At 42.2% G+C, this 25029-nt stretch overlaps 1 protein-coding gene across 2 annotated transcripts in view; it reads left to right on the forward strand.

The window, feature by feature from the left end:
- The first annotated feature begins 3602 nt into the window (after positions 1-3602).
- Positions 3603-25029, forward strand: part of FDFT1 (farnesyl-diphosphate farnesyltransferase 1) — a 33479-nt gene continuing 12052 nt past the window's right edge. The window contains exons 1-5 of one of the 2 annotated variants that reach the window (XM_079771052.1): positions 3603-3796; positions 14523-14620; positions 15390-15573; positions 18356-18484; positions 21644-21835. In XM_079771052.1, coding sequence (XP_079627178.1) covers positions 3698-3796; positions 14523-14620; positions 15390-15573; positions 18356-18484; positions 21644-21835 — 702 coding nt within the window. In that variant the 5' untranslated portion in view covers positions 3603-3697. Of the gene's footprint in view, positions 3797-14012; positions 14621-15389; positions 15574-18355; positions 18485-21643; positions 21836-25029 lie in introns of those variants that run through there. The other variant, XM_079771051.1, reaches the window with a different exon arrangement.

The raw sequence follows: 25029 nt of genomic DNA on the forward strand, positions 1-25029 counted from the left end.
CCAAACCGGTTTCGGTGGTATTCACTTTTACTGTCTTTGTTTTATAGATGAGGAAACTGAAATCTAGACAGGCTGAGGAACTTGCTAGAGTCATACTGTTAACAAGGGCCAAGGGCACACACATTGTAGCCTCCTCTCTGTCAGGCTTAGACAGCAGCACTATTCAGTAAGTATTCATTGTGCACTAAGTATGTGCCAGGCATGATTCTAGATGCTTGGAGGTAAGTTCATGAACAAAACGAAGACGTGTTATCATTGAACTTACATTCTAGCAAGGGAAAACAGCCACTAAACATCATAAGTAAATTAGAATGTGATAAATATTCCCAGAAAATTTTAGAGTAGGATGGAGGATCAGCAGAGGTGGTGATAGGATGACCGTTATGGGCTTAAATGAGAAGGTAAGATTTCAGCAAAGACTTGAGGAGGTGAAGGAATTAGCCAATTGGATATTTGGGGGGGAAATATCACAGGGAGGGTGGAGTAAACCAAGCATGTCAAACTCCTGGCCGTCAGGCCACATGCCTTGTTTGTTTAACCCTACCAGACCGCTGTACTGATTTTTTGGTAATTTCCAAAATCTGCTGCTATACCACTGTACCTAATTTTCGGTACTTTGCCTAGTACGTGAAAAAAATGTGTCACAAACTAAAAATAACCAACCAATCGTGGTCAAACCTCATGGTTAGCCATTGCAAATGTGTGCCCCCATGTGTTTGAATTGACTTTGTGTGGTTTAACGTGAAAAAATTCTGAAAATTCACAATGAAACGAGCGGCTGATGAACCAAGCACTTCAACAGGAAAGCGAAGTAGGTCTAGGCTTATCACAGTCCAACAGGTGATCGATACTTTGGTTGATTCAGACTCTGAGGAGTCAGAATTTCATCAAGAATACGTTTCCAGTTCAAGTGACACAGACAGTGAGAGCTTGAGTGATGAGGAGAATCTTGAACCTTATAAAAGACTTGGGCGTCTCCTGACCTCATGTGCAATGGAAAATAAATCTCACGTGCTTGTCATGGACCGGTTCTATAACTCTGTAACCCTTGCTAAATATGCACTGTCAGAATTACACACAGGAATTGTAGGAACACTGCAGCAAAACAGGAAGCAGTTTCCTAAGTCGCTGAAAAGTGTAAAAAAACTTGCTAGGGTGACAGTCGCTATCTGTGTCAAGAAAGTGTAACATGTTTAGTTTGGCAGGAGAGAAAGCCCATCACATTTATTTCCAACTACCACGATGCAGCCCAAAATGTAGTAATAAAAAGAAGAAATAAAGATGGCAGTGTGCAAGAAATACAGATGCCACAGCTGGTGAAGGACTATAATAAATATATGGGTGGCTGTGACAAAAATGACCAGATGACCCGCCTTCACCGGTCTCGTCGTCATTACCGCTGGACCCGGCGGCTTTTCATAAAATTTTTTATGTGGGCCAGTTATAATTCTTATATCTTGTATGCTTCAAAGCAGCAAGCTGCTTCAAAAAAGCCAGTTTATTTCACCAGATATATTCAGAAACTGCCTGCAACTTATTGGTGGATACAGGACATCAGCCCACCGCCACCCACAAAAGGAACCCTGCCCTCAACGGATGACCCCAGGCAATCATTTTCCAGAGATTCCCCCTGGGACATCGTCTAATCATATCTGTGTTGTGTGCATGGAAAAGCACTCCAGGTACAACAAGCAAAATCCTGGAGTGTCTTACAAAGACAATCCATGCAAGAAGGTGAAGAGCAACATCTGGTTCTCACTTTGCAAGAAGTACCTCTGTGTGAAACAAGGCTCATCCTGCTGGGTGGATTGGCACACAAAGGTGGAATATTGGCGCTAGATGAAAGGTAGACCTATTTTCTACAATGTCTCCAAGTTCCATCTTATTCTAACCACTTGTTTGCATGTAACTAACATTTTTCTATATCATGTTGGTTTTTTCTCTTTAATGCTCAGGAGCCCAGGTATAGGGGACAGTTAGGTTCAGGGCCTCAGGTCTGGTAGGGTTAAAGACAGGCTCAGTTAAGGTAAAGGTTGATTTTGTCAGTGAAAATACGGGCCTAGGACATAACTACCCACCATAACTGCTTTTAGTTAAAGTTTAATTTCAGAGCATTCTTTGTGGTTACTTTAGGTCTCTGAGTTTGCAAGACTGCCATGCAGGCCTTCCCTGAGCTTGTCAGGTTAGCATGTGACCCCTTTCGTCCACACTTCAAATCCTTTTTTGGGGGTACTAAGTGGGTCCAAAATAAACACTTAGAGGAGAGTAGCTGAAACTCTAGTGGATGTGGTAGGCAGTTAGATAGACATGAGCAGAGCAAGGACGATGGGCCAGTCACAGAAAGTCACCGGGGCAGACGGCCCTGGACACCTAGCAATGAAAAAAAAAACTGGTAGAGCAGGTACTGGAGATATTCAAGATCTTGCCCTTAAAATGATGTCCTCTGCACCCCAGATTAGCAGGTATTAGAGGTAAGTATTGTTCTTCAAGAACTTTTCCCTAATACCTATCTCCACCCTACTCCACCCTAGAATGCCTTGGGTAATGCAGGTCAGATTCTCCTGAACTTTCTACCCCGGCACGTGGTTAGTCACGTGGTAGACCCCCACCCTTAGAGGAGAACTAGGGGGATGAAGGAAAGCTCCATCTAACTTGCGATGCAAGGACTGTAGACCATCCACAGGACAGGCCCTAATAGGTCAGTTGGAAGAAGAAAGCAGTTAACTCCCCTGAGAGGGATTAAAAGCAGCCCTACCCCACCCTCCAGGGCTGCTCTTTGAGGCCCCCCCGCTGGAAGTTTCTTTCCAGTGTGCTTTCTCTTTGCTTGCCCCAAAAAATTCTCTAGCGAGTTTGAGCCTTGGCTCTCATTTCTTGGCCAAAACTCAGAGTACTGAGGTTGCTGAACCCAGGATTGGTCTTATCCTACTGGCCAGACACCTGGGGCCCTCTGCCGCCTACCACAGAGCGATTGACAGAAGTGAAAGCGCTTTTCGGGACAAACGGGAGTTTGTCTGACAGGTGAGTTGGCCAAGCTGTTGCTTCGCATGTTGTTGACAAAGACCGACAACTTGTGGATGGGCTCACCTGCCTTTTAATGTTGGGCAGTCGGGCGCGACCGCCCACACAGCGCGCCCCGCCAGGAAAGAGCTAGTCTGGCCAGCAGGACAAACAAGACACATGGAGGCCCTATCGACAAAAATCGTGGCGGACTCTTGCCAGGTCTGCTCATTTTGCTGAGCCTCACCGGACGCCGAGGGGGCAGAGCCCATCGGGAGATCGGGAGATCAGAGACTGCGGGGTGCGTGCCCCCAGCCCCGGGGAGGGCAGCGGCGGAAAGCAAAGCCCCGCCCCCAGGAGGAGCACCAATCCGGTTCGTCTGCCTCTTTCTCACCGTTCAGTTAGCTTCCAGCCCATCTTCATCACGCCAGACCGATCCTGCCGCCGATTGGTCGGCATCTTCCTGGTGCGAACCGCCCTGGCCAATCAGCGCTTGTCAGTCCACCTCACAAGCCCACCGGAAGCGGCTCGAGAGCCCGAGGCCCGTTAAGGTGGGCGGGAAGTGGGCGTGGAGGCGCCGCGCTGGGCCCGCCTCCGTTCCTGCCCCGCCCGCCGCGCCTCCCGCGCCTTATCCTGGTGTCGGGTGCCGAGGGGAGGTATTAGCCAGGTGATCACCGAGGCCCGGCATCCTTTCGTCAACATGGAGTTCGTGAAGTGCTTGGGGCACCCGGAGGAGTTTTACAACCTGCTGCGCTTCCGGATGGGGGGCCGGTATAAGATGATACACAAGATGGACCAGGTGGGTTGAACATCCCTGCATCCCTGCCCCACAGAAACGCTGCGCGCGGCGCCCGCCCTTCGGGCCTGGCCCGGCGGACCCAAAATCGGGGGCGAGGGGCGCGGCGAGGCGAGGGGATGCCCGACGCCTCGGCCCCCGCCTGCCCTCCGGGAGCAGACCCCCGCCCAGGCAGGTGGTCCCACCCGCCCGGCCAGGGTCCTCTCCTTAACTCCACGTCGCGCCCAGCCAGGCTCGGTCCCCCACGCAGGCCTCCTCTTCTCGCTCGGACCCTCCCCAGATGTCCTAATGCTAAAAATGTTCCTACTCGGTCAATACATTGGCTTTCAAAAAAAAAAAAAAAAGACATTGGCTTTCAGGTAGTTTTGCTTCAAATTTTATTTTTCACGTTGATGTTTATCTGTGTTCTAACCCTTGGTGTACAAAACAGGTTGTGTGGGTAATTTCGGTGGTAGAGGACCCGAGATAGGACTGTGTGAACGAAATGTTCTGTGTTGATACGATCAATGAAAACATTTCCTAAATTCAAATCTGCCTCATCGTTCCTGTTTTCTCTCCTGCCAGCTGTTGCAGAAGCTTCCCTCACTTTCCTGCAGTCTGATCAATCCCTTCTTCCCCAGTGCTTCCTAGGATGTGGATAACCCTTATTTACTCCTCCGAGTTCTTAGTAGTCTGCGTGTCGTTGATTCACTGCATTGTTGGCTTCTTGAAGGCTAGACCTGGTTTTATTTATATTTCATCTGCCTCATTCCTGTACCCTCTGTTAAATGAATGCTTACAAAAGTATTTATTCCAACAAGAAGACTATTCTAAACTGATTATGGAATGAATAAATACCGTCAGCTGAATTAGAGGGTTATAGCAAAAGTTTTAAATTCTTTTCCCCAATGGCAGTATCACAGTGAAATAGTGTTACTTGTTTAAATGTACCCTTAATTGGTGTCCTTCATTAAAACACTTTAATTTTCCATCAGAACTGTTTTTTCCCCATTTGTCTCATAACTTAGAATCCTCATTTTTCAAGGTCTAGCTTCGTTGAGTGCCACCTCTCTTAACCATTCAGCAGTCATTTGTTAAACACCTGTTCTGTGCTAGGCAGTGTAGAGGGTGCAGCATGGCAGGCTGGTGTGTATAGACGAATAAGACACTCAAAGAACCCACCATCTTGTCAGGTCAATAAAATGTTACAAAATTGTTCACAGAAAACTTAGGAAGGCACCATCATGAGATGCCTTTTCCTGTCACCTGTGAACGTTCCTTAACCATTTTCTCTGGCACTATTTTACCTTCTATCAATCCCATAGTCTTGCATTGTGGTTATTTGTGTATTGCCTTTCTGTTCCCCAAATCCCTTTCAGATGTAAGATTCTGGATTTTAAGTAGTTTGAAAATAGGAATCTTGTTCGATGTACCTGTAGTGAATTAATGAACAAAAGGTAGGCGGCACTGCCCTCAAGAAACATCTAGCTTTTTAAACAAGATAAATGTAAGTAAATGTGGCAAATAATAGTAAAAGCCATTAGGGGATTAATCTTCTGAGGAATGCCTAAATGGAATGCAGTTTTAAATTGCTCTTGTGCCTTGCTCAATAGATATTTAATTAGAGATTCTTACTAAGAGTATTTATTTGGAGCTTTCCTGAAGTTGTTTTTCGAATATTTATGTTATTGTAAATTTGTGTGTTTGCGGGGAGAGGCGGGGAATGGTGTCCACTATTATCAGATTCTCCCAGGGATCTGTGACATAAAACAAATAAATAGTCACTGCTTTACAATCCAGGTTGTACAATCTCCTGAACACCTCCTGTGACAGATAATTCGCTACCTCTGTAGTCTACCCACTCCATCTCCAGACGGTTCTGGCTTTTAGGCAGTGTTACTTTAAAGTGAGCTGAACGTCTACTCTTTGTTCTCTCTCTGGAGCCAGAGAGTCTAATCCTTGTTTTGTAATACAGTACTTGAAGTGTTTTAAGAGAAGTCTCATATCTCTCTAAGAATAGTGATATACAAGCCAAATGCTCTGTGTTCTTCCACTTGATATCTACTGCTCTTTCCAGGTCATTTACTCTCCTGGCTTCTCTCTCTCTTTAAAATCTACTGTTCAATATTGAACAGTACTTTAGGGCTGGGCTGGTTATTTCAGACTTTAAAATTTATTTTTTATGTATGTTGTAATTTCTTTTAAAGTTGAAATCTTACTTATGACCCCAGTAACATAAAAGATTTGTTGTCCATGCTCAAAAAGAAGAAAAAGGTCTTAAGCAGGTCTGTGGTTTATCTCATTCCTTAGACTTCCCAACCTTATGTTTCTTGTTTTTTCTCTACACCTGTGAGGAGCTTCAGTGCCATCAGTGGGGGCATATCATAGTGCTTGACAAGAAATGTCACAAAGCTCTAGCTGGTTTGGCTCAGTAGATAAGCATCGGCCTGCAGACTGAAGGGTCTCTGCTGACTGAAGGGTCCCGGGTTCGATTCCAGTCAAGGGCACGTACCTTGGTTGCAGGTTCAATCCTCAGCCCTGGTCAGGGTGCCTGCGGGAGGCAACCAGTCGATGTGTCTCTATCATCCATGTTTCATGTGTCTTCCTATCTCTCCCCCTCCCTTCTACTCTCTCTCTTAAAAAATAAAAAGAAATGTCATATAAAAATAGGCAGCCTTGCCCTTGCAGGTTTGGCTTGGTGGGTAGAGCATCAGCCTGTGGACTGAAGGGTCCCAGGTTCGATTCCAGTCCGGGGCACATGCCTGGGTTGTGGGCTCAGTCCCCAGTGAGGGGCGTGCAGGAGGCAGCCGATCAATGATTCTCTCTCATCGATGTTTCTATCTCTCTTGCCCTTTCTCTTTGAAATCAATTTTTAAAAAAAATAGGCAGCCTTGCCCTGGCCGGTGTGCTCAATGATTAGAGCATTGGTTTGTGCACCAAAGGGTCTCGTGTTCAATTCCCAGTCGAGGGCATGTATCTGGGTTGCAGGTTCAAAGCTGGCCTGGTTGGGGAGTGTGTGGGAGGCAACCAATGGATCGATGTGTCTTTCTCACATCAATGTTTCTGTGTCTCTCTGTCTCTGTCTCTCTCTCTCTCTCTCTCTCTCTCTCTCTCTCTCTCTTTCTCTCTTTCTCCCCCTCCATCCCTCTCATCCACTCTCTCTAAAAATCAATGAGGAGCCCTGACTGGTTTGGCTCAGTGGATAGATTGTCGGCCTTCGGACTGAAGGGTCCCAGGTTCAATTCCAGTCAAGGGCATGTACCTTGGTTGCGGGCAGCTGATCAATGTTTCTAACTCTCTATCCCTCTCCCTTCCTCTCTGTAAAAAAAATCAATAAAATATATATTTTTAAAAATTAATGAGAATATATACAGGCAGCCTTGGATGTTGTATTTCTAATTAATGTACGTTAAGATTGCTTTAATTTTAAAAATGTGTTTAATTATATATATTTCAAACAAATAGAAAAGTACTAAAAATACTATAACAAACCATTTGTGTCTCCCAAGATTAACTATATATTAAATTTTTTTGCTGTATTTGCTTCATCTTGTGGACTTAGAATTGTGGTCAGTCCAGATCCTAATTATACTTGTTTAGGACCTATTCTCCCATTTAAAAATATATATATTTTAATTGATTTCAGAGAGGAAGGGAAAGGGAGAGAAAGAAACATCAATGAGGAAAGGGAATCATTGATTGGCTGCCTCCTGCTCGCCCCCTACTGGGGATCAAACCTGCAACCCAGGCATGTGCCCTTGGCCAGTATCTAACCCGGGACCCTTCAGTCCGCAGGCCGAACTCTATCCACTGAGCCAACCAGCTAGGGGCTTATTCTCCTGTTTTGATGATCATAATAATGGCTAACATTTATTGACCTATTGCTATGTGTGCCAAGCCCTATTTTAAACACCTCCTTGCATCTATTATTTAAACCTTCCAGTGACCCTATGAGAAAGCTACTAAACTTTTTTTGTGTTTTATAGGTGAAGAAACAGGCACAGAGAGATTAATGAATTGCCTGAAGTCCAACAGTAATCAGTAGTAGAGCTGTCTTTGACCCTGGAAGGCTGACTGAGAGCTCACTCTGTTAATGCCACCATGCTGCTTACCATTAAGGTGATGCAGCATGGAGACATTAAACAGAGGATTGTCCAGATTCAGCTAAAAGGTGAATCTTTTGTGTGATGGACACAAAGTGGAAAATACCTACTATAAATACAATCACAGTCTAATGGAGAACAGGTGTAAAAAAGTAAGATAACCTAGGACTTGCCAAATAATCTTAAGGTTATTTTGATTCAGGAAATTTTAGTGAAGTAGAAATGTTTGAGTGACAAATTATCAGAAAAAAAACCCAGGAAAAGTGCTTTGTAAGGTATAGGGCCTTGAAGAGGTATTCGATTTAGATTAGTAGGGAGGATCCTCAGTGGAAAAAGTCAGCATTAGCCAAGTCATGCAGGTAGGATAGAGCATGAAGTTTGTGGGATGATAATGAAACCAGCCTGGCTGGAATTGAAGAATGTGAACTAGATGGATTAAGTTGAGTAAGTTTGGGTGGGAATACAAAAGCTGAGCTGTATTCGGTAACACAGGTAATGGTTAACAGCAGTACTATGTCATGATGAAAGCAATATTTTGGAATACTCATCTGGCAGGTGAGTGGGATTAGGAGATTATATTGTGAGTTAGAGTGACCAAATTAATAATGATAATAATAGCCAGTATTTATTGAGTTCCTATGTTTGCCAGGAACTGTGCTAAGCTTTTTAATTCTTTTACCTCAGTGCATCAGTTAGCTTTCATTGAATAAGAAACCCCAAAACTTTAGGGCTTGAAGTTCATAATAATGGTTAACATTTATTGATGGTGACTCAGTTCTGGAGATTGGTTGCAGGACAATGTGACTAAACTTAATATTATTAAACTGCACACTTTAAAAATGTTTAAATAATAAATTTTATATTATGTATACTTACCACAATTAACTAAAAATAATCAGTGACTTAAAATAACAACCGTAATTGAGTTCACTATTCTCTAGGGGACCTGGGGAGTTCTTGTGGTCTGGGCCAGCTTGGTTGGTTTCTACTGGGTTTGCTCAGCTGAACTATTTGGCTTGTGGCTGGATAATCCAATGGTTCGCAGTGGAGTGTCAAGGGGAGATTGGGCCATACGTGTCTCACCATCCAACAGGCTAGCCCCAGGACTCCACATGGCGACTAGAAAAGTGCAGAGCCCAGTGTGCATGCACTTTTCAAGTCTCTGCTTGAGTCGCATTTGCTACTTGTTGGCCAAAAAAAAGTCACAGGGGGAGCCCAGGGATGTGGAGAAAGATCCCATTTCCTAATTGAAAGAGCCACAAAATTGTGCAGCCATTTTATTTTCCACTCCTAGTCCATCTCAACCACAACCCTAAAGAGATAGGCCTATTATTACGTAACATTCTATAGATTAGGAAATGGTAGCTTAAAGTAATTAAATAACTTGTTGGTCACACAGCTCCTAAGTGGTGGTTGCAGGATGCCGACTGAGGTGTGTCTGAAGACCACCCTGTTTCTAGTTTGGAGGCCACCTGGTGGGATAAAGAGCGTAGGCTTTGGTCCCAGACAGCTGATCAGATGCCAGCGCTGTCACATGTGCTCCCAGCACATAGCAGGCACTTCACGATTCCTAGTTGCTTGCTTCCCTTTCCAATTCTGTTGTGTATTAGCTTTCTTGCTCCCTCTCTTCCTTCCTTTAACAAATATGTGGCTACCAATTTTATGCCAGATATTGTTCTGGTGCTGGAGATAGCAATAGTGAACAAGATTGGCGAAGACCTTTCTGTTATGAAACTTAGATTCTAGTAGAAGAGAGAATGGGGGAAAAGCAAATATACAATATTTCAGATGGAGATAAAGACTATAAAGAAAAGTAATAGGTCAAGGGATCTGAGAGTCTGAAGTCAGGGGACACAATTTGTAGGGTTCATATTTGGGTCCAGAGAGTGGACTTCTGTGTCTCATTTTCTTTATAAAATGAGATTATTGGGAAAAATGGTGGCATTGATTACCTATAGAGAGGAGAATGGGTGGCCGTGATAAAAGGGTAGGAGAAAAACTTTTCATAGTATCATCTTTAGAAATATATATGTGTGTGTATATATATATGTACATATATACATTTAACCCTTTGCACTCGCTTGCTTTTTTCTCAATTCCTTTATTCTAATGCTAACCATGTCGAGTCACACTCGACATCCGAGTGCAAAAGGTTAAAATATATTTTTATTTATTTCAGAGAGGAAAGGAGAGGGAGAGATAGAAACATCAATGATGAGAGAGAATAATTGATTGGCTGCCTCCTGCACACCCCCTAACTGGGAATCCAGCCCACAACCCAGGCATGTGCCCTGACCTGGAATTGAACTCTCCTCCTGGTTCCGAGGTCGATCATCAACCATTGAGCCACACCAGCCAGACCCTGAAGTCTGGAAGAGTGTGGAGTGGGTTGGTAGCTGTTCATTCTCTGTGGGACTCTCTCTCAGCTTGAGACTGGAGCCCCAGTCCTGGGAGTTCAGTCTTGCACCTCTAGCCCACAGCACACGCTTCCTCTGAATGCCTTTCATCCCTGTTTGCTCTCATTTGAGAGTTCTTGGGAGTGCACTTAATCTCAGCCGTGGTAAACATCAGGAGGCTCTGGGGACAGGCATCAGGAGCTTTAGCATGGTTTCCTCCTCAAAGGAATCAATCAGTGGAAATTTTTAGTGACTAGGGTTTTCCATAGACTGTTTAAAAGTTGTAACTCCCTGTATCTTGGTAATTTTAGGAAATTTATTGTTATAGGGTGAGGTACTGAAACAGAGATGGGAGAAGGAAATAGGGATATTGACCTCGATCCCCTTTTGAGAGTGCAGGAGAGGTGTGTTGGAAAGGAGGTGTAGTGTGTTCTTTAAGAGTGTTGCTCTTCAGAACCAGTGCTACTGCACCATTGTGTTTATTGAAATTGAGTTTAGACATCAGCCCCAAACCATTAGATATAGCAGAGGATTAAACATCTGGCAATGCAGAAGGGAATCATTGCAGCCTGATAACAGCAATTTACATGAAGAACTGGCATGGAGCTTAGTAAGTAGCTCTTTTTTTTTTTTTTAATATTCTCTTTTTTTAAATCATTTTTCACAGCTTATTTATTTTATTTATTACTATTGGCCTGGTGCACAAAATTTGTGCACATTAAAAGGGAATTAATTAGAGGAAATATTTTAATATTGCTATTTGCCCTTTTTCTATAATAGAAGTGTCAGAGATGAAAGAAAATTAGTAAAATGTATATGAAAATCTTCCTCCTGTCGGAGTCTGGGGCACGCCATGGGACCCAGAGTCAAGTCCTGGCCTACCCGCACGCGCCATGAAATCGCGTGAGACTATGACCCTGCCAGTCCCCCCCCCCCCCCCCCCCCCCGTCAAGCCCCGCAGGGCACAGCCTCAGGTCCCCTGGCCCCCAGCATGATAACCATTTGCATATTAGCTCTTTGTTATATAGGATTTTTAAAAATTGATTTCAGAGAGGAAGGGAGAGGGAGAGATAGATAGAAACATCAGTGATGAGAGAGAATCATTGATTGGCTGCCTCCTGCACACCCCACATTGGGGATTGAGCCTGCAACCCAGGCATCTGCCCTTGGCTGGAATCGAAGCTGGGACGCTTCAATCCGCATGCCAACACTCTATCCACTGAGCCAAACCGGCTAGGGCAGTAAGTAGCTCTTCTTCCTCTTCTTTTACTATGAAATCTTGGGAAGGAGTTTGTGAATCGTTTTTAAATATTCTATGAATGTATTTATTTACTAATCAAACCTTCACTGTGTATTTGATTTTACTAAAATAAGATGCCCAGTGTATATTTTTACTAATAATTGTGTTGCTAATCCTCACTGTGTTGTATCGTAAATCATCAAATGAGATACAAGATGCCATAATAAGCCAATTAATTAGGGAGGTGTCTCTTCCAAATCTCTGAGCCCTGACATAGAGGAAGTGTGTTGTATTTATACCTTTTGAGCTTCTTTGTCTGCAGATATTACAAAGGGCTCGGTGTGAGTTATTGTTACAGACAGTTGTAACCTTGAATGCATAATGAGTTTGTACTTGGCTTAACCCTTTGCACTCGCTTGCTTTTTTCTCGATTCCTTTATTCTAATGCTAACCGTGTCGAGTCACACTCGACATCCGAGTGCAAAAGGTTAAGAATATGGGAATTATTATTAGTACTAGAGGCCTGGTGCACGAAATTTGTTCATGGGGGTGGGGGGGAAGGGGTCGTGTGTGTCCCTCAGCCCAGCCTGCACCCTCTCCAATCTGGGACATCACTTTCACAATCCAGGACTGCTGGCTCCCAACCACTCGCCTGCCTGATTGCCCCTAACCGCTTCTGCCTGCCAGCCTGATCACCCCCTAACCACTCCCCTGCCAGCCTGATTGATGCCTAACTGCTCCCTGCTGACCTGATTGCCCCCAACTGCCCTCCCCTGCAGGCCTGGGTCCCCCCCAACTGTCCTCCCCTGCATGCCTGGTTCCCCCCAACTGCCCTCCTCTGCTGGCCCGGTCACCCCTAACTGCCCTCCCCTGCAGGCCTGGTTCCTCCCAACTGCCCTCCCCTGCTGGCCATCTTGTGGTGGCCATCTTGGGGGCGGCCATCTTGTGTGTTGGAGTGATGGTCAATTTGCATATTACCTCTTTATTATATAGGATTAGTCTATTACTTTGGATGGCTAGCTTGCAAGGTCAGACAGTTAAGTTTATCTTTTTCTATTATTTGAACTAAAAACAAAGTCATTTTACAGAATAACAGACTGTTCTAAAGTGAGAGAGTTTATAATGACAGAATTTACAGGACTAGGGGCTATCTAACAATAGCAGAGTTTCAAACAGCAGTTTTTTATATAAGATGGAGGTTACTATGCTTCAACTGGAGGATATTTTTTTTCATAGATTTTTATAGAGTGGGAGGGAGGGAGAGAGAGAAAAACATCCATGTGAAAGAGGCACATTGAGGGAAGAAAAAAAAGAAAGAAAAGAAAAAGAGACACATCGATTGGCTGCTTCCCTCTCCCGCAAGTGCCCTAGTGGGGGCCCACGTTCTAACCACTAACACCAGCCAGGGCTTTAATAATATTTTTTTATTGAACATGGCAATAAAATTAAATTCTCCTGGTTGTGTGATTTTTTTTTAAAGCTTAACTCTTTAATAATATGCATTCATTTTAGGAAGTAATATACAAATAAGAACATAGTTGACCTAGATCCCACCAGGGTCTAATGTTTAATGTTAACATTTCAAAGTGACTATAGGCTATCCAGTGGATATGTGGATATGACGTATGTATTTTTTAACCTCTCCTGTTGTTAGATACTTCAAATATTTTCCATTTATCTTTTTAAAAGAGAGTGGGGGAGATTGTGGGCATGTAGGAATGTATATGGGAACTCTACACTTTCAATTTTCCTATAATAATAAAACTACTCTAAAATATAATCTCTATAAAACAGACACACATACACAGCAGTTCTTTCTTTCATGCTTGCATATCAGATTATGGTTTGTTGTGTTTTTGTTTTGTTTTGTTCTGGAAAAACAGTACTTGTTTTCCTTAAGAAAGAATAAAGTTCACGAAGCAGCTCGTTACAGCTCACTGATTTGAAAGGAAAAAGATGATTATACATCTTAAAAGGAATAACTAGTTTTCCAGAGACTAGTATACGATTACCAGGTGTTAAATTAAAAACAGCTGAACAAGTAGTTAAAGTGGTGAAAACAGATTTTATTTAAGAAAGCTGTTGCAATAGGGGAAAGAAACCTCAGTATAGAACTGGGCTCAATTCTGAATACAAGGAAAAGTGGACATTTATAGTCAAGGAGCGGGCAGAGTGGAAGGGTCGTTGGAGGGAAAATTTCGAAGAGGAAACATCTGGGACAAGGGATTTCTGGCACGACTTAATGGGATTCTTGCTGGGGGTTGGCGGGGAGGAGCCCGGTCAGACCAAAGCTGATCTGGTACCAGGTTTGGGAAGTTTGGCCAAAGCAGTTTAGCAGGATTTTTGCAAAAATTGGGCGATGCAAAGATAGACACACAAGTGCAAATGTGGAGGATTCAAGGGAGTCTGACTAAAGTTTGCCCACGGAGAGATGCTGTCACGGAAGAAAAAGCAAGCTATTTAAAAGTGGGCTGTTTCGTTAGCAGCCTGTGGTTTCTGGGGAGAAGGGGAATGCGATGGAAGGGGTTATAAGCAAGAGGCCGAGGGGCGTGGCCAGCCGTGGGGCGGGGCGGGATTCGCGCTTAGTGTGGGGGCGGGGCGTGCGGACGCCCACTCCCGGCTCGGCCAGCCCCCAGCCTATTGAGGTGCAGGGAGAGCCCGCCCCGCCCCCTCGGTGGGCGCTTCCCAGCTCCGCTCGGGTCTATGGAGGGAAAACTTGGCGCCGGCTGCACAATTCTGATGGCGGCGCAAGCTGCACAATTCTGATGGCCGCAGCCGCCTGCGGCACCAAGGCCATGTCCCTCTTCAAGCGGACCTGGGTGCTGAGCCCCGCCGCGGCGCCTAAGGGCGCGGGCACCCCCTCGCGCTGTTGTCCCTGGCCTTCCAAGGACTGGACTCGGGGAGAGGGCGTCTGCGCTTGGCTACGGCGTCCAGCGGCTGCCGGCTTCCTGCCCCAGTCCCACTCTTGCTCCTCAACAACTGCTACCTCCGTGTGTCTTCTCTGCCCGCAGGACTCGCTCAGCAGCAGCTTGAAAACTTGTTACAAGTACCTGCATCAGACCAGTCGCAGTTTTGCAGCTGTTATCCAGGCGCTGGATGAAGAAATGCGGTGAGTGGCTCCTAGAGGGCTTGGAGTCATTACAAGCAACTTGTTGACATAGCCCCTAGCATTGCACTGTGTGCTCGGGGGTTGGTTAATCTGTGCCACTTCAGTAAAGGAAATGTTCCCTGTCGAAATGCCCATGTGTTTATTTACTTTAGGCTGCCCTTCCAGGCACCTCGCCATCTAATACTGTTCCTGCACGCCCAGCTCCTTCAAGGGAGGGGTGGGGGGGATGTTTATTAACCTTTCTTAGCCCTGGCCAGCGAACTTGTTTCTGAGCAGGCCATGCATTTTTCGTGGCTTCACTTAGGCTTCTCTATATTTCTAGTTTACCGGGTTCTTTTCAAGTTGCTCTGCAGATTACATCTATACACGAATTTAAACCAATTGCCTTTATGTATGATAGTATTTATATTAAGAAGTTGTGTCTTTTGACTTTTTTATTATCTGAAAAATATTAGTTCCATCTAAACATTTGGTCTTTTGGCTTTTGTACAATTCTACATTAGTTAATCGTAACTCATTCTGGAAGTAGTAATGACATCCAGCTGATAAGTTTATTTTATTTTATTTTTATAAATAAACTACAGAAGTCCATTGCTACCATCTAAGAAAAGAAAACTAAGATATCTCAAGTATGAAAGGCTGGATATTCTTTCAGAGTTCTGCAGAGTTAAGGGTTTAGAAAATGGCCTGCTATAAATGAGTTGTTATTTCAAAATAAATACCTTTGGAAGTTTGTTCCAATACATTAATAGTTCTTCCTTTTTTACAGCCATGCAGTATGCATATTTTATCTGGTTCTCCGAGCTCTGGACACTTTGGAAGATGACATGACCATCAGTATAGAAAAAAAAGTCCCACTGTTACACAACTTTCACTCTTATCTTTATGAACCTGACTGGCGATTCATGGAGAGCAAGGAGAAGGATCGACAAGTGCTGGAGGACTTCCCAACGGTAGTGGAATTACAGATCTCTTCTGCCTATGGTTATTTTATAATTGATGATGCAATGTCAGTAGCCTGCATACCTGTAGAGAACGGTTAAATAAGCAATCACAGGGCAACGTAATACAATGTGATTGCTAAGCTAGACTGCCTGGGTTAGAGCCCCAACTCTCCCACTTACTTACTGGTGCTTAGTTACAAAGCCTCTCTGGTCCTCACTTTTTAAAATCTGTAACAGAGAGGTAATAATAGTACCTACTTCATAGTATTGTGAAGATTAAAAGTTAATATCAATAAAGCTCTTAGAATGGTGTTAGCTATTGTTATTATTGGTAGAGTGTTTGGAAGTCCCATGTTTACTCCTATGGAAAGATGCATTCGAGTTCCAGTGTCATAAAAGATGGATTCTCAAGCTAACCCACAAAATCTGTTCGCTATAATGCAGCCTACATGTGTAGCGCTACTGACTTGGGTACTCTAAGCCTGATAGCATGGGCGTGCTGTTCAAGATGGGCAGCAGCTGTGGTGTAGGGAGCAGACTCGCAGCAGCTGGGGTGAGGATTGAGAAGCAGGAGATCCTCTGTGGCTTATAGTGCTGTGGTGCTGCATAAGTTCCTTCTTGGTGTCTTCAGTTTTCTCATTTGTAACGTTAAAGCTACCAGGATTGAATAAGCTCATATGTCTAAAGTACTTAGAATAGTATGAGCTTATTGCCACATACTGAGTATTCTGGAAATAATTAGGTGTTCGGTCCATTCTGTTGGAATAAAGTGAGTTATAATTAAAACTTGAGCTTTAGGAAATCCCACAAGTTTATGTGATACATGGGACAAGGTCCTACTTTTCTGAATTTGCATGTCTTATCACACAAATAAGTGATTTTCTCATATCTTATGAAGTTTTGATTTAGCAAAGTCTCATGTTCCCTAATAGCCCAAAGAAGCCCTTCTGTATGTACATAGTTGCCAGAATTTTGGGGGAAGAATGATTCTTATGTGGCTCTTGCTGTTGAAAGAAATCTATATTCCTGAGTGGAGAGGGGAGGAATCCGCCCATTACAAAAGAATGTTTGAGAAAGACTCCTTTGGAGCAAGGGCTGGTTCAGATTACTGAGATCATGTCTTCAGTGTCAAAGCCAAAAATACTATACAAAATAAGAAAAAAGTCTGAAGAATAATGAGAGTTGATACAGTGCAATACAATATAAAAGAAGAAGAAAGGAAAAGAATCTGAAAAATAATTAGGTGAGGAATTAGAGCTCGCACCTTTCTCCGTTATACTAGTGGGCTTTCCTAGTATCCTTTCTTCATGCACTTGGGATCACCCCAAGGACCTGCGAATGTGTATGCGAATCTGTAGTAGTTGTGAAACAGAATCACCCCGAGGGGTAAAATAAATAAATAAATAAATAAGGTCCTGGCTCACTTCATTGGGCATAACTTGTTAATTTTAGAGAATATATGAAATGGGCTCGGAGTCTGGAGCGAGTCAGCAATGCTTTCTCCTTCCCTCAAGTTTCTGGGAAAACACAAAGCTCTTCATTGCCACTCTTTCCTAGATATGTTTGTTTTCATTTATGGAATGCATAATTATGTAACAAGTACCAAAGAGTTGTTGGAGGGGATGGCTCAAATTCAGCAGTGAAATGTTTATTTTGGAGTGTTTGTTTTTAAGTCTGAGCTGCTGCTCCTCCCCCACCCCACTGGCCTTTCCTCTCTTATAAATAGAACTGGCCTGGCCAAGGATCTGTGGAAAGAACCGGTCTTAGGGAGATTCAGGGATCCAAATAACCTTTGGTAGACTTGCTCATTTGTTTCAGTCCACAACAGGAATTGCTTTTGGTTTTGCTTGGAACAGCTGTTCTGGAAAGAAAGTTCTGGAGAGAGTGGGTTGATTTTTATGGAGTTGGGGCGGGGGGTTTAACAGTTGATGTTCATATAGTAATCCTAAAGTATCTTAGGCTTCTGAATCCCTTTGGTGCCCAGGTCCTTAAATTGAGGAGTTTCCTGGGGAAGTTTTTCTAACCTTTCTGTAAACACAGACCAGGTATTTCTCACTTTTGATGCAGATTAAAGTAATTTATAAACACTTCTTTTAACTTAAGGTATTTATGCAGTAGCAATGAATTTTAAAAACATCAAGAGTACTTTTCTACATAAGAGCTTGGGCTACGGAAAAAAATGTTGGGTAGCATGTCTCAGAATGAACTAAATTGAGTTGTGTAAAAGTTAAAAAGTGTGGCCCTATAGAGGAGGAGACACTAGCTTTGAGATACAAATTTGGAACTGATGATAGAATATGGTTGGCTGATCACTGGAATATAAACTCTGCAGGATATGAGTTTCTGATCATTTCTGGCTGGTTGTCCCATGTCTAGACAGTGCTTATTACATAGGAAGTACTAAATACATTAGCACAAATGAATCTTCACTATTATGAGGTTTGTCTGAAATGAGTCATTCTTCCTAAAATTACATTTATGCTCAGTTTTATGTTGAAGTATTTCATTGATTAAATATTAGAAAGATAAGTGTATAGTGAGACTATGAATCTTCTTTTGAGTCTAGAAACTAGCATTTTAGACCCTTCTATTTTAATACTTTTTAAATTTACTGAGTTTGTTATTCAGTATGTAGAAATGTTGATGTTAGGCATAATCTAGATGTTAGGCTTATAGATGAATCATTTGGGCGCCTTTATAAGTTTACTATTGCTTTGCTTTATGATCTTTAGGTACCATGTTGGTTCCCATTGTAAATATGTATTTTCTGTTTTTCATATCTCCCTTTCAGATCTCCCTCGAGTTTAGAAATCTGGCCGTGAAATATCAAACAGTGATTGTCGAAATTTGCCGGAAAATGGGATTTGGGATGGCGGAGTTTTTGGATAAGCATGTGACCTCTGAAGAGGAGTGGGACAAGGTTAGTGTCCCTATAAAGCGGTGTTGGGGCCATAAGACAGAGCTGGCAGTCCTCATCATGAAGTTTAGAAGGAGAAAGTGGTCCACTAGTTCCAGGTTTTCTGGTTTTACAATCCATCAGTTTATTTTATAATTAAAAAATAAATAAATTTTACTTATTGATAATTAGTAAGAGAGAGAGAGAGACATTGATTTGTTGTTCCACTTATTTATGTACTAGAGGCCCGGTTCATAGATTCGTGCACTGGTGGGGTCCCTCGGCCTGGCCTGTGCTGCGCCCTCTCACAATCCAGGACCCATCAGGGGATGTTGGAGAGCATGTTTGAGCCAGATCCCACAAGCCAGGCCGAGGGACCCCACCGGTGCACAAATGCATGCACTGGGTCTCTAGTATGCATATAAGATCTTAGGTTAATCTCTTCCCACCATCTCTCCCCCCTCCCGTCTGAGATTCATTAGTCTGTTCCACGTTTCCATGTCTGTGGTTTCCCCTCTTGCGTTGAGCGTCTGTCCCCTGGTGGTCAGTGCACGTCATAGCTACCAGCTGGTCAGCGGGTTGGCTGGTCACTTAGGCTTTTATATATATTCTTTGGTTGATTCCTGTATGTGCCCTGACTGGGCATTGAACCCACAATCTTGGTGCATCAGGACAAGGCTCTAACCGGTCTAACCAACTGAGCAACCCAGCCAGAGCCGAAACTCATCTGTTTAGCTTGACAGTCTCATCATAAACACTTCCTAAGGGCTTATAGTTTTAATACTTGAAATAATTTATGCTATAGAGAGTTTACCATTAAATTAGGCCAAAGTAGATATAACTTATCCCAGAGATACAGACATTAAGCTTATAAAATTATCTCTGACTTGCTGTGAAATTTTAGGTAAATGGCCAGATTACTTCATGTAGTATAGAGATATTAGTATTCAGATCTTAAAGATGTATTTTTTGTTATTTTCTTCTTCCCATTATGGACACTGTGTGTGTGTGTGTGTGTGTGTGTGTGTGTGTGTGTGTGTATCTTAGTATCTGAGCCATTTCAAGTTCCATCTTAATACAAGATTACTTCTAAACTATTAGATTATGTATGTTTCCTTAGAAATAAAAGTAGTTCATGAAAATTTACAGGTATTAACTTTGGATTATAGATGCTAAGGGGTGAGCACCTCTCTTTCCCATCATCTCCTTACAGAAATAAGACAATATGAGATGTTCCAGGTTTCTTGACATCCCCCAATTTGTATTGTGGTTATAAGCAAATATGTGTGGGAATGGCTTTTCTTCCTGATGCTCAGCTGTGAAGGATGTTGACCAGGGTAGGAGTTAGGGTCTGGAAGAGTGCTTACCTAGACAAAGTGACCTAATTGATTATGGGGACTAAACTAAATATCAAAACACAAGGTAGGAGGAAGGAGGCTTGCCCATTGTTCATGGAGTGGTGCTTGTGAGACTTAATTCGTCACCCCAGTGGAAGCAAAGAGGTTTCAAACATCTAAACTATGTACATATTTTGTATCTTTAATAGTGCTTAGATTAGGATCACAAATAGATGCTACTGATATTCATTGAGTGAGTGCAAGTCCAAGGTCTGGCATCTTAATTTTCAAGCTTCAGAACTCGATGGCAACATCTTTGAAACTGCTGGTCGATGCTTCCCAAGTTAGCAAGCGTGTGATTGCTGCTGGAATATCAGTTTATGAATTTAAAGTTAAAGCTAAAACTCCTGGCCAAGAATCAGCACTGGTTATCTGCACAGTAACTTCCTTTTCTGATGTGCAGATCTGTCAGGAAACTGAATTTTAGGTTGTTAAATAGAAGTTCTGATCAGATAAAATTGATTTTAAAAAGGATTTTATTTTTTCCTTCAATTTTGGAGAATGATAAATACTTCCATTCTAGGAGTGTTTCTTTCCAAAGAACTATTATCTTAAAAGAAAATATACTTCTCCTTGGACAGCACTATGCATGTACTAATGTTTTTAATTTCTAGTAATTCTTTTAAATTTTTTGTAGTTGCCCACAGCTCATTTCTGGCTCTCTAATTCCTGCACATATTTACTCTTTCCAGAGTTTTCCTCTCCTGGAACATATTTCAAGTGCTTTCTCCTTGCCATTTCAATGGGTCCTTGACTAGTATCTGGCTTTGTATTACTTTCAACCAGAGATACTTTACTCTTTGCATAATTTTCCAGAGGGTCCTTCTTGAACTACTCTTCACTTCTGATTGTCTAGTGGACATTCATTTTAGAAAAGCATTGCATTAAGTTGCTTTGGAGAATACTCTTCAGGGGAGGATAGCTTTGACAAACCACTTTTATGGGTAAATACTTTGTTAATTATTAGCTTACCCTTTTAGATAATAGCAGTTTTAGGCAAGTTGTTAAGCCTGCCTCTTAAGCCAGACTATTTGGCTTTGAATCCTTGGCCTCTGCCTTCCCAGATGTGTGGTTTTAACTTCCCAGATGAGTGATCTTGGGCAAGTTAATCAACTTCTTTGCCTCAGTTTCCACTGTAAAAGTGATAATAGTATGTACTGCATACAGTGTTTGTGAGGATTATATATACAGGATGGGGCAAAAGGAGGTCTACAGTTGTTTGTATGGAAATAATACAATAATTAATAAATAATACTTTGTGTTTTGAGTATTCACAACAGTAAACCTATTTTGCCCCACCCTGTACAGAGTGCTTAAAACAGTTTATGGACATCCTAGTACTACTTTGTTTTTCTGTATAATGAGGATTTTGAGATACTGCATAATCTTGAAATGCCTTCAAGATTAGACTCCATATTCAAGTTTCTATTAGAATATATTTTATTCCCTCATTGCCTTCACTCCCACTTTTGGATATAAAAAGTTTACTGTACTAGTTTATATTTTAAATAACCTTTTATTCTAAAAATATAGAAAATGCAAGTAATAAAAAAAGAAAACGCCAGCCAGAGGTTACTTTTGTTAAATCTTTTGTGCACATCTTTCTTGGATGTTTTCTAGTTCTTACAAGTACATAGTGTATATTTGTTTTTTTGGGGTTTTTTAGATCAAAATGAGATCTTATACATTCTGTTTGGAGCCTCTACTTTTGTAGCTAATGATCTCTAGCATTTTCATTTTAGTAAAAAATGTATTATTAAAGTACTTTAAAACTAATCTTTTACAGTACTGTCACTATGTTGCCGGGCTGGTGGGAATTGGCCTTTCTCGTCTGTTCTCGGCCTCAGAATTAGAAGACCCCTTAGTTGGTGAAGACATAGAGTGTGCCAACTCCATGGGCCTGTTTCTGCAGAAAACAAACATCATTCGTGATTATCTGGAGGATCAGCAAGAAGGAAGAGAGTTCTGGCCTCAAGAGGTAACAAATTCAGGGGACTTGGGGGAAAATAATTTAAAACACTTTCTGAAAACAAATCCCATTAAACCCTTTTGGTTGCAAGTGACAGAAATGCAAATCAAAGTACCTTAAGCAACATAAGAGAATGTATAAAGTAGGTTAAGATTTAGTTGCTTCTTGTAGATAGATTGGCTGAGTCCAGGGGTTCAGACTATGTAATCAGGCTCTGTGCCCTTTCTCTTGGCAGGCATTCTCCAAGTGGTGGCTATAACAACCCATGACTCATGACCTACTAGCTTAAAAAAAGTTCTTAGGAAGGTCTGATTCACAGGGCATGGTTCCCTCAATCACTGGAACCAGAGGGCTGAGTACTCTGTCCAGACCTAGATTATATCTTCCCAACACACACAGAATGGATTCCTGCCCGCCTCCACCCCCCTAAGCAAGAAGGATTCTAGAGCAAGAAGAGGGAAAGATGGACACAGATAGTAGGGTGCTGAAGGCGGGAGGTGGGGGTAGAATGGAGGGGGTCAGTGGGGGAGAAGAGGGGAACATTTGTAATACTTTCAACAATAAAGATTTATTTAAAAAAGTAGAGGGAAAGTATGCTAGATAGGCAAAAACTACAGATGCTCATTTAACAGACAAGAGGTGATCTTTAACAATTAAAAAATAGACAGGAAAAGGAAAGGCTTTGACAAATTGATTTTTATTCAGAAGGAAAGCTAGAAAATCTTATAACTATTTGCTGATTTTATTCCACCATTTACCTTTTGCTTTCCAGAAAGTAGTTTCCTTTTGCTTTTGTTATTTTTAAAATTTTATTTTTCAATTACAGTTTACATTCAATTTTTAATTTTTTTTATTTTTATATATTTTTAAAATATATATTTCTTTATTGATTTCAGAGAGGAAGGGAGAAGGAGAGAGAACTAGAAACATCAATGATGAGAGAATCATTGATCAGCTGCCTCCTGCACACCCCCTACTGGGGATCGAGCCCACAACCCAGGCATGTGCCCTTGGCTGGAGTCGAACTTGGGACCCTTCAGTCTGCAGGCTGACGCTCTATCCACTGAGCCAAGCTGGCCAGGGCTACATTCAATTTTTTTAAATTTATTTTTATTTATTTTAGGAAGAGAGAGCTAGAAACATCAATGACGAGAGAGAAGCATTAATCGGCTACCTCCTGCACGCTCCCTACTGGGGATCGAGCTTGCAACCCAGGCATGTACCCTTGACCAGAATTGAACCTGGGACCTTCAGTCCTTAGACCAGTGATGGGCAACCTTTTGAGCTCGGTGTTTCAAACATCGCCAAAAAACTGAGCATAACTCGGGTAGTGTGTCCCTTTGAGGAAAAAAACATTATTTCGCGATATTTATAGTTTAAATAACATAAATGTTTCATCCTCGGCATGCGACCGCCTCAGTGGCCGCGTGTCATCAGAAATGGCACTGACACGTGTCAGAGGTTCGCCATCACTGCCTTAGACTGACGCCAAACCACTAAGCCAAACCGGTTAGGGCTACATTCAATTTTATTTTGTAATAGTTTCAGGTGTACAGCATAGTGGTTAGATAATCATACTTTACAAAGTGGGCCCCCATTATTTCAATACACATCTGGCACTATACATAGTTATTACAATATTATTGACTATATTCCCTATGGTGTACTTTAAATCTCCATGACTGTTTTGTTACTACCAATTTGTACTTCTTAATCTCTTCACCCAATCTCCCAACCTTCCTTTCCCTCTGGCAACCATTAATCTGATCTCTGTATCTGTGTGTCTGTAAAACCAAGTGCTTTTAAAGTGAAAAAGGCAGGTGTCAAAGTGGGAAAATATTTGCAACTTAAATTGCAAATAAAGGATTAATATTCCTAATATTTTTTAAAAACTGCTAAGAGTTAAGAATAATTCCAAGTGTCCTGTAGAAAAATGGGCAAAGAGATAAGAACAGATAGCTCACAGAGAGAAAGATACAAATGATCCTTAAACATTTGAGATGATGATCCATCCTACCCTTAAGAGAAAAATTCACATTAAACCTACCCCAAACTCAGACATTATAGTTTTTCAAGCTTCCCAGGTGACTCTAATATGCAGCCAGGGTTGAGAAATAGCTCTTGAGCACCCCTTCTTTGAAACCATGGCTCAGAGAAGGGAAAAGGGTCCTGAGGACCTTCAGTGAGTTAGTGGTTGCCTGGAAGGGACTCAGTGTGCTGAGTCAGCCCAGTACCTACCCAGCATACCACACTGCTTCTCAGAGAAGCACCAGCTTTGCAGTCCTGCATACATTTCGCCTCCCTCTTCTGTAAAATAGAAACACAAAGAACTACAGGTGACCCTTGAACAACATGGGTTTGGACTGCATAGGTCTGAGTATATGCTGATTTTTTTTCAATAAATATATGGTCAGTCCTCCGTATTCTTGGATTTCTCCAGCATTCCACGATTCAACCAACAGTATTTTCAATCTGCGTTTGAGAATCCGTGTATGTGGAGAGCTGAGTGTATGCATTATTCTGTACCATTTAATACAAGGGACTTGAGCATCTTTAAATTTTGGTATCCACTGGGGTCCTGGAATCAATCCCCTGTGGATACCAAGGGATGACTGTATTTCAATTTTGGGGGAGTCAAAAGTTATATGTGGATTTTCAACCAAGTATGATTATTGACAACAACTGAAAACTTTTTTACATACGCTAGCCTAATGCCCTGTTTTTTATGGTTGTATTTGTACCTAAACTGTCAGATCAGATAGCCATTACCTACTATATCTCCTTTCCCTCATTTATTTAGTCTTAGCTTTATGCTCACCATCCATCTTTATGTTGGTGTCTAATCATTTTGGTTTACCAGAGCTTGTGCTACAGGAAAGACCCAACAGAACAAAATTCCTATGTTTATACGTATTGGTCACGTGTCCTTTATATTTGAAGGTCAGTTTCTCTGGATGTAAAGCCTTGAGCTTACATTTTTTAGTATCCTAAATCTGTTACTCCAGTTTTCTTCTGCTGTAAAGAAGCAGATTTTCCAGCTGGCTGTAGAAAAATCTAAGGATAACATGATTTTCTTTTTCTTATAAATTCATGGATTCTTTCTCTTTGTCCTCGGTGGTCACTATCTAGATCCATTATCATTGCACATGCCAAGTGGTGCCATCTTAATTCTATCATGCTTTCTGCATTTACTAGCTGGAATT

Source organism: Cnephaeus nilssonii (genome assembly GCF_951640355.1).
Source record: "Cnephaeus nilssonii genome assembly, chromosome: 5".
NCBI lineage: Eukaryota > Metazoa > Chordata > Mammalia > Chiroptera > Vespertilionidae > Cnephaeus > Cnephaeus nilssonii.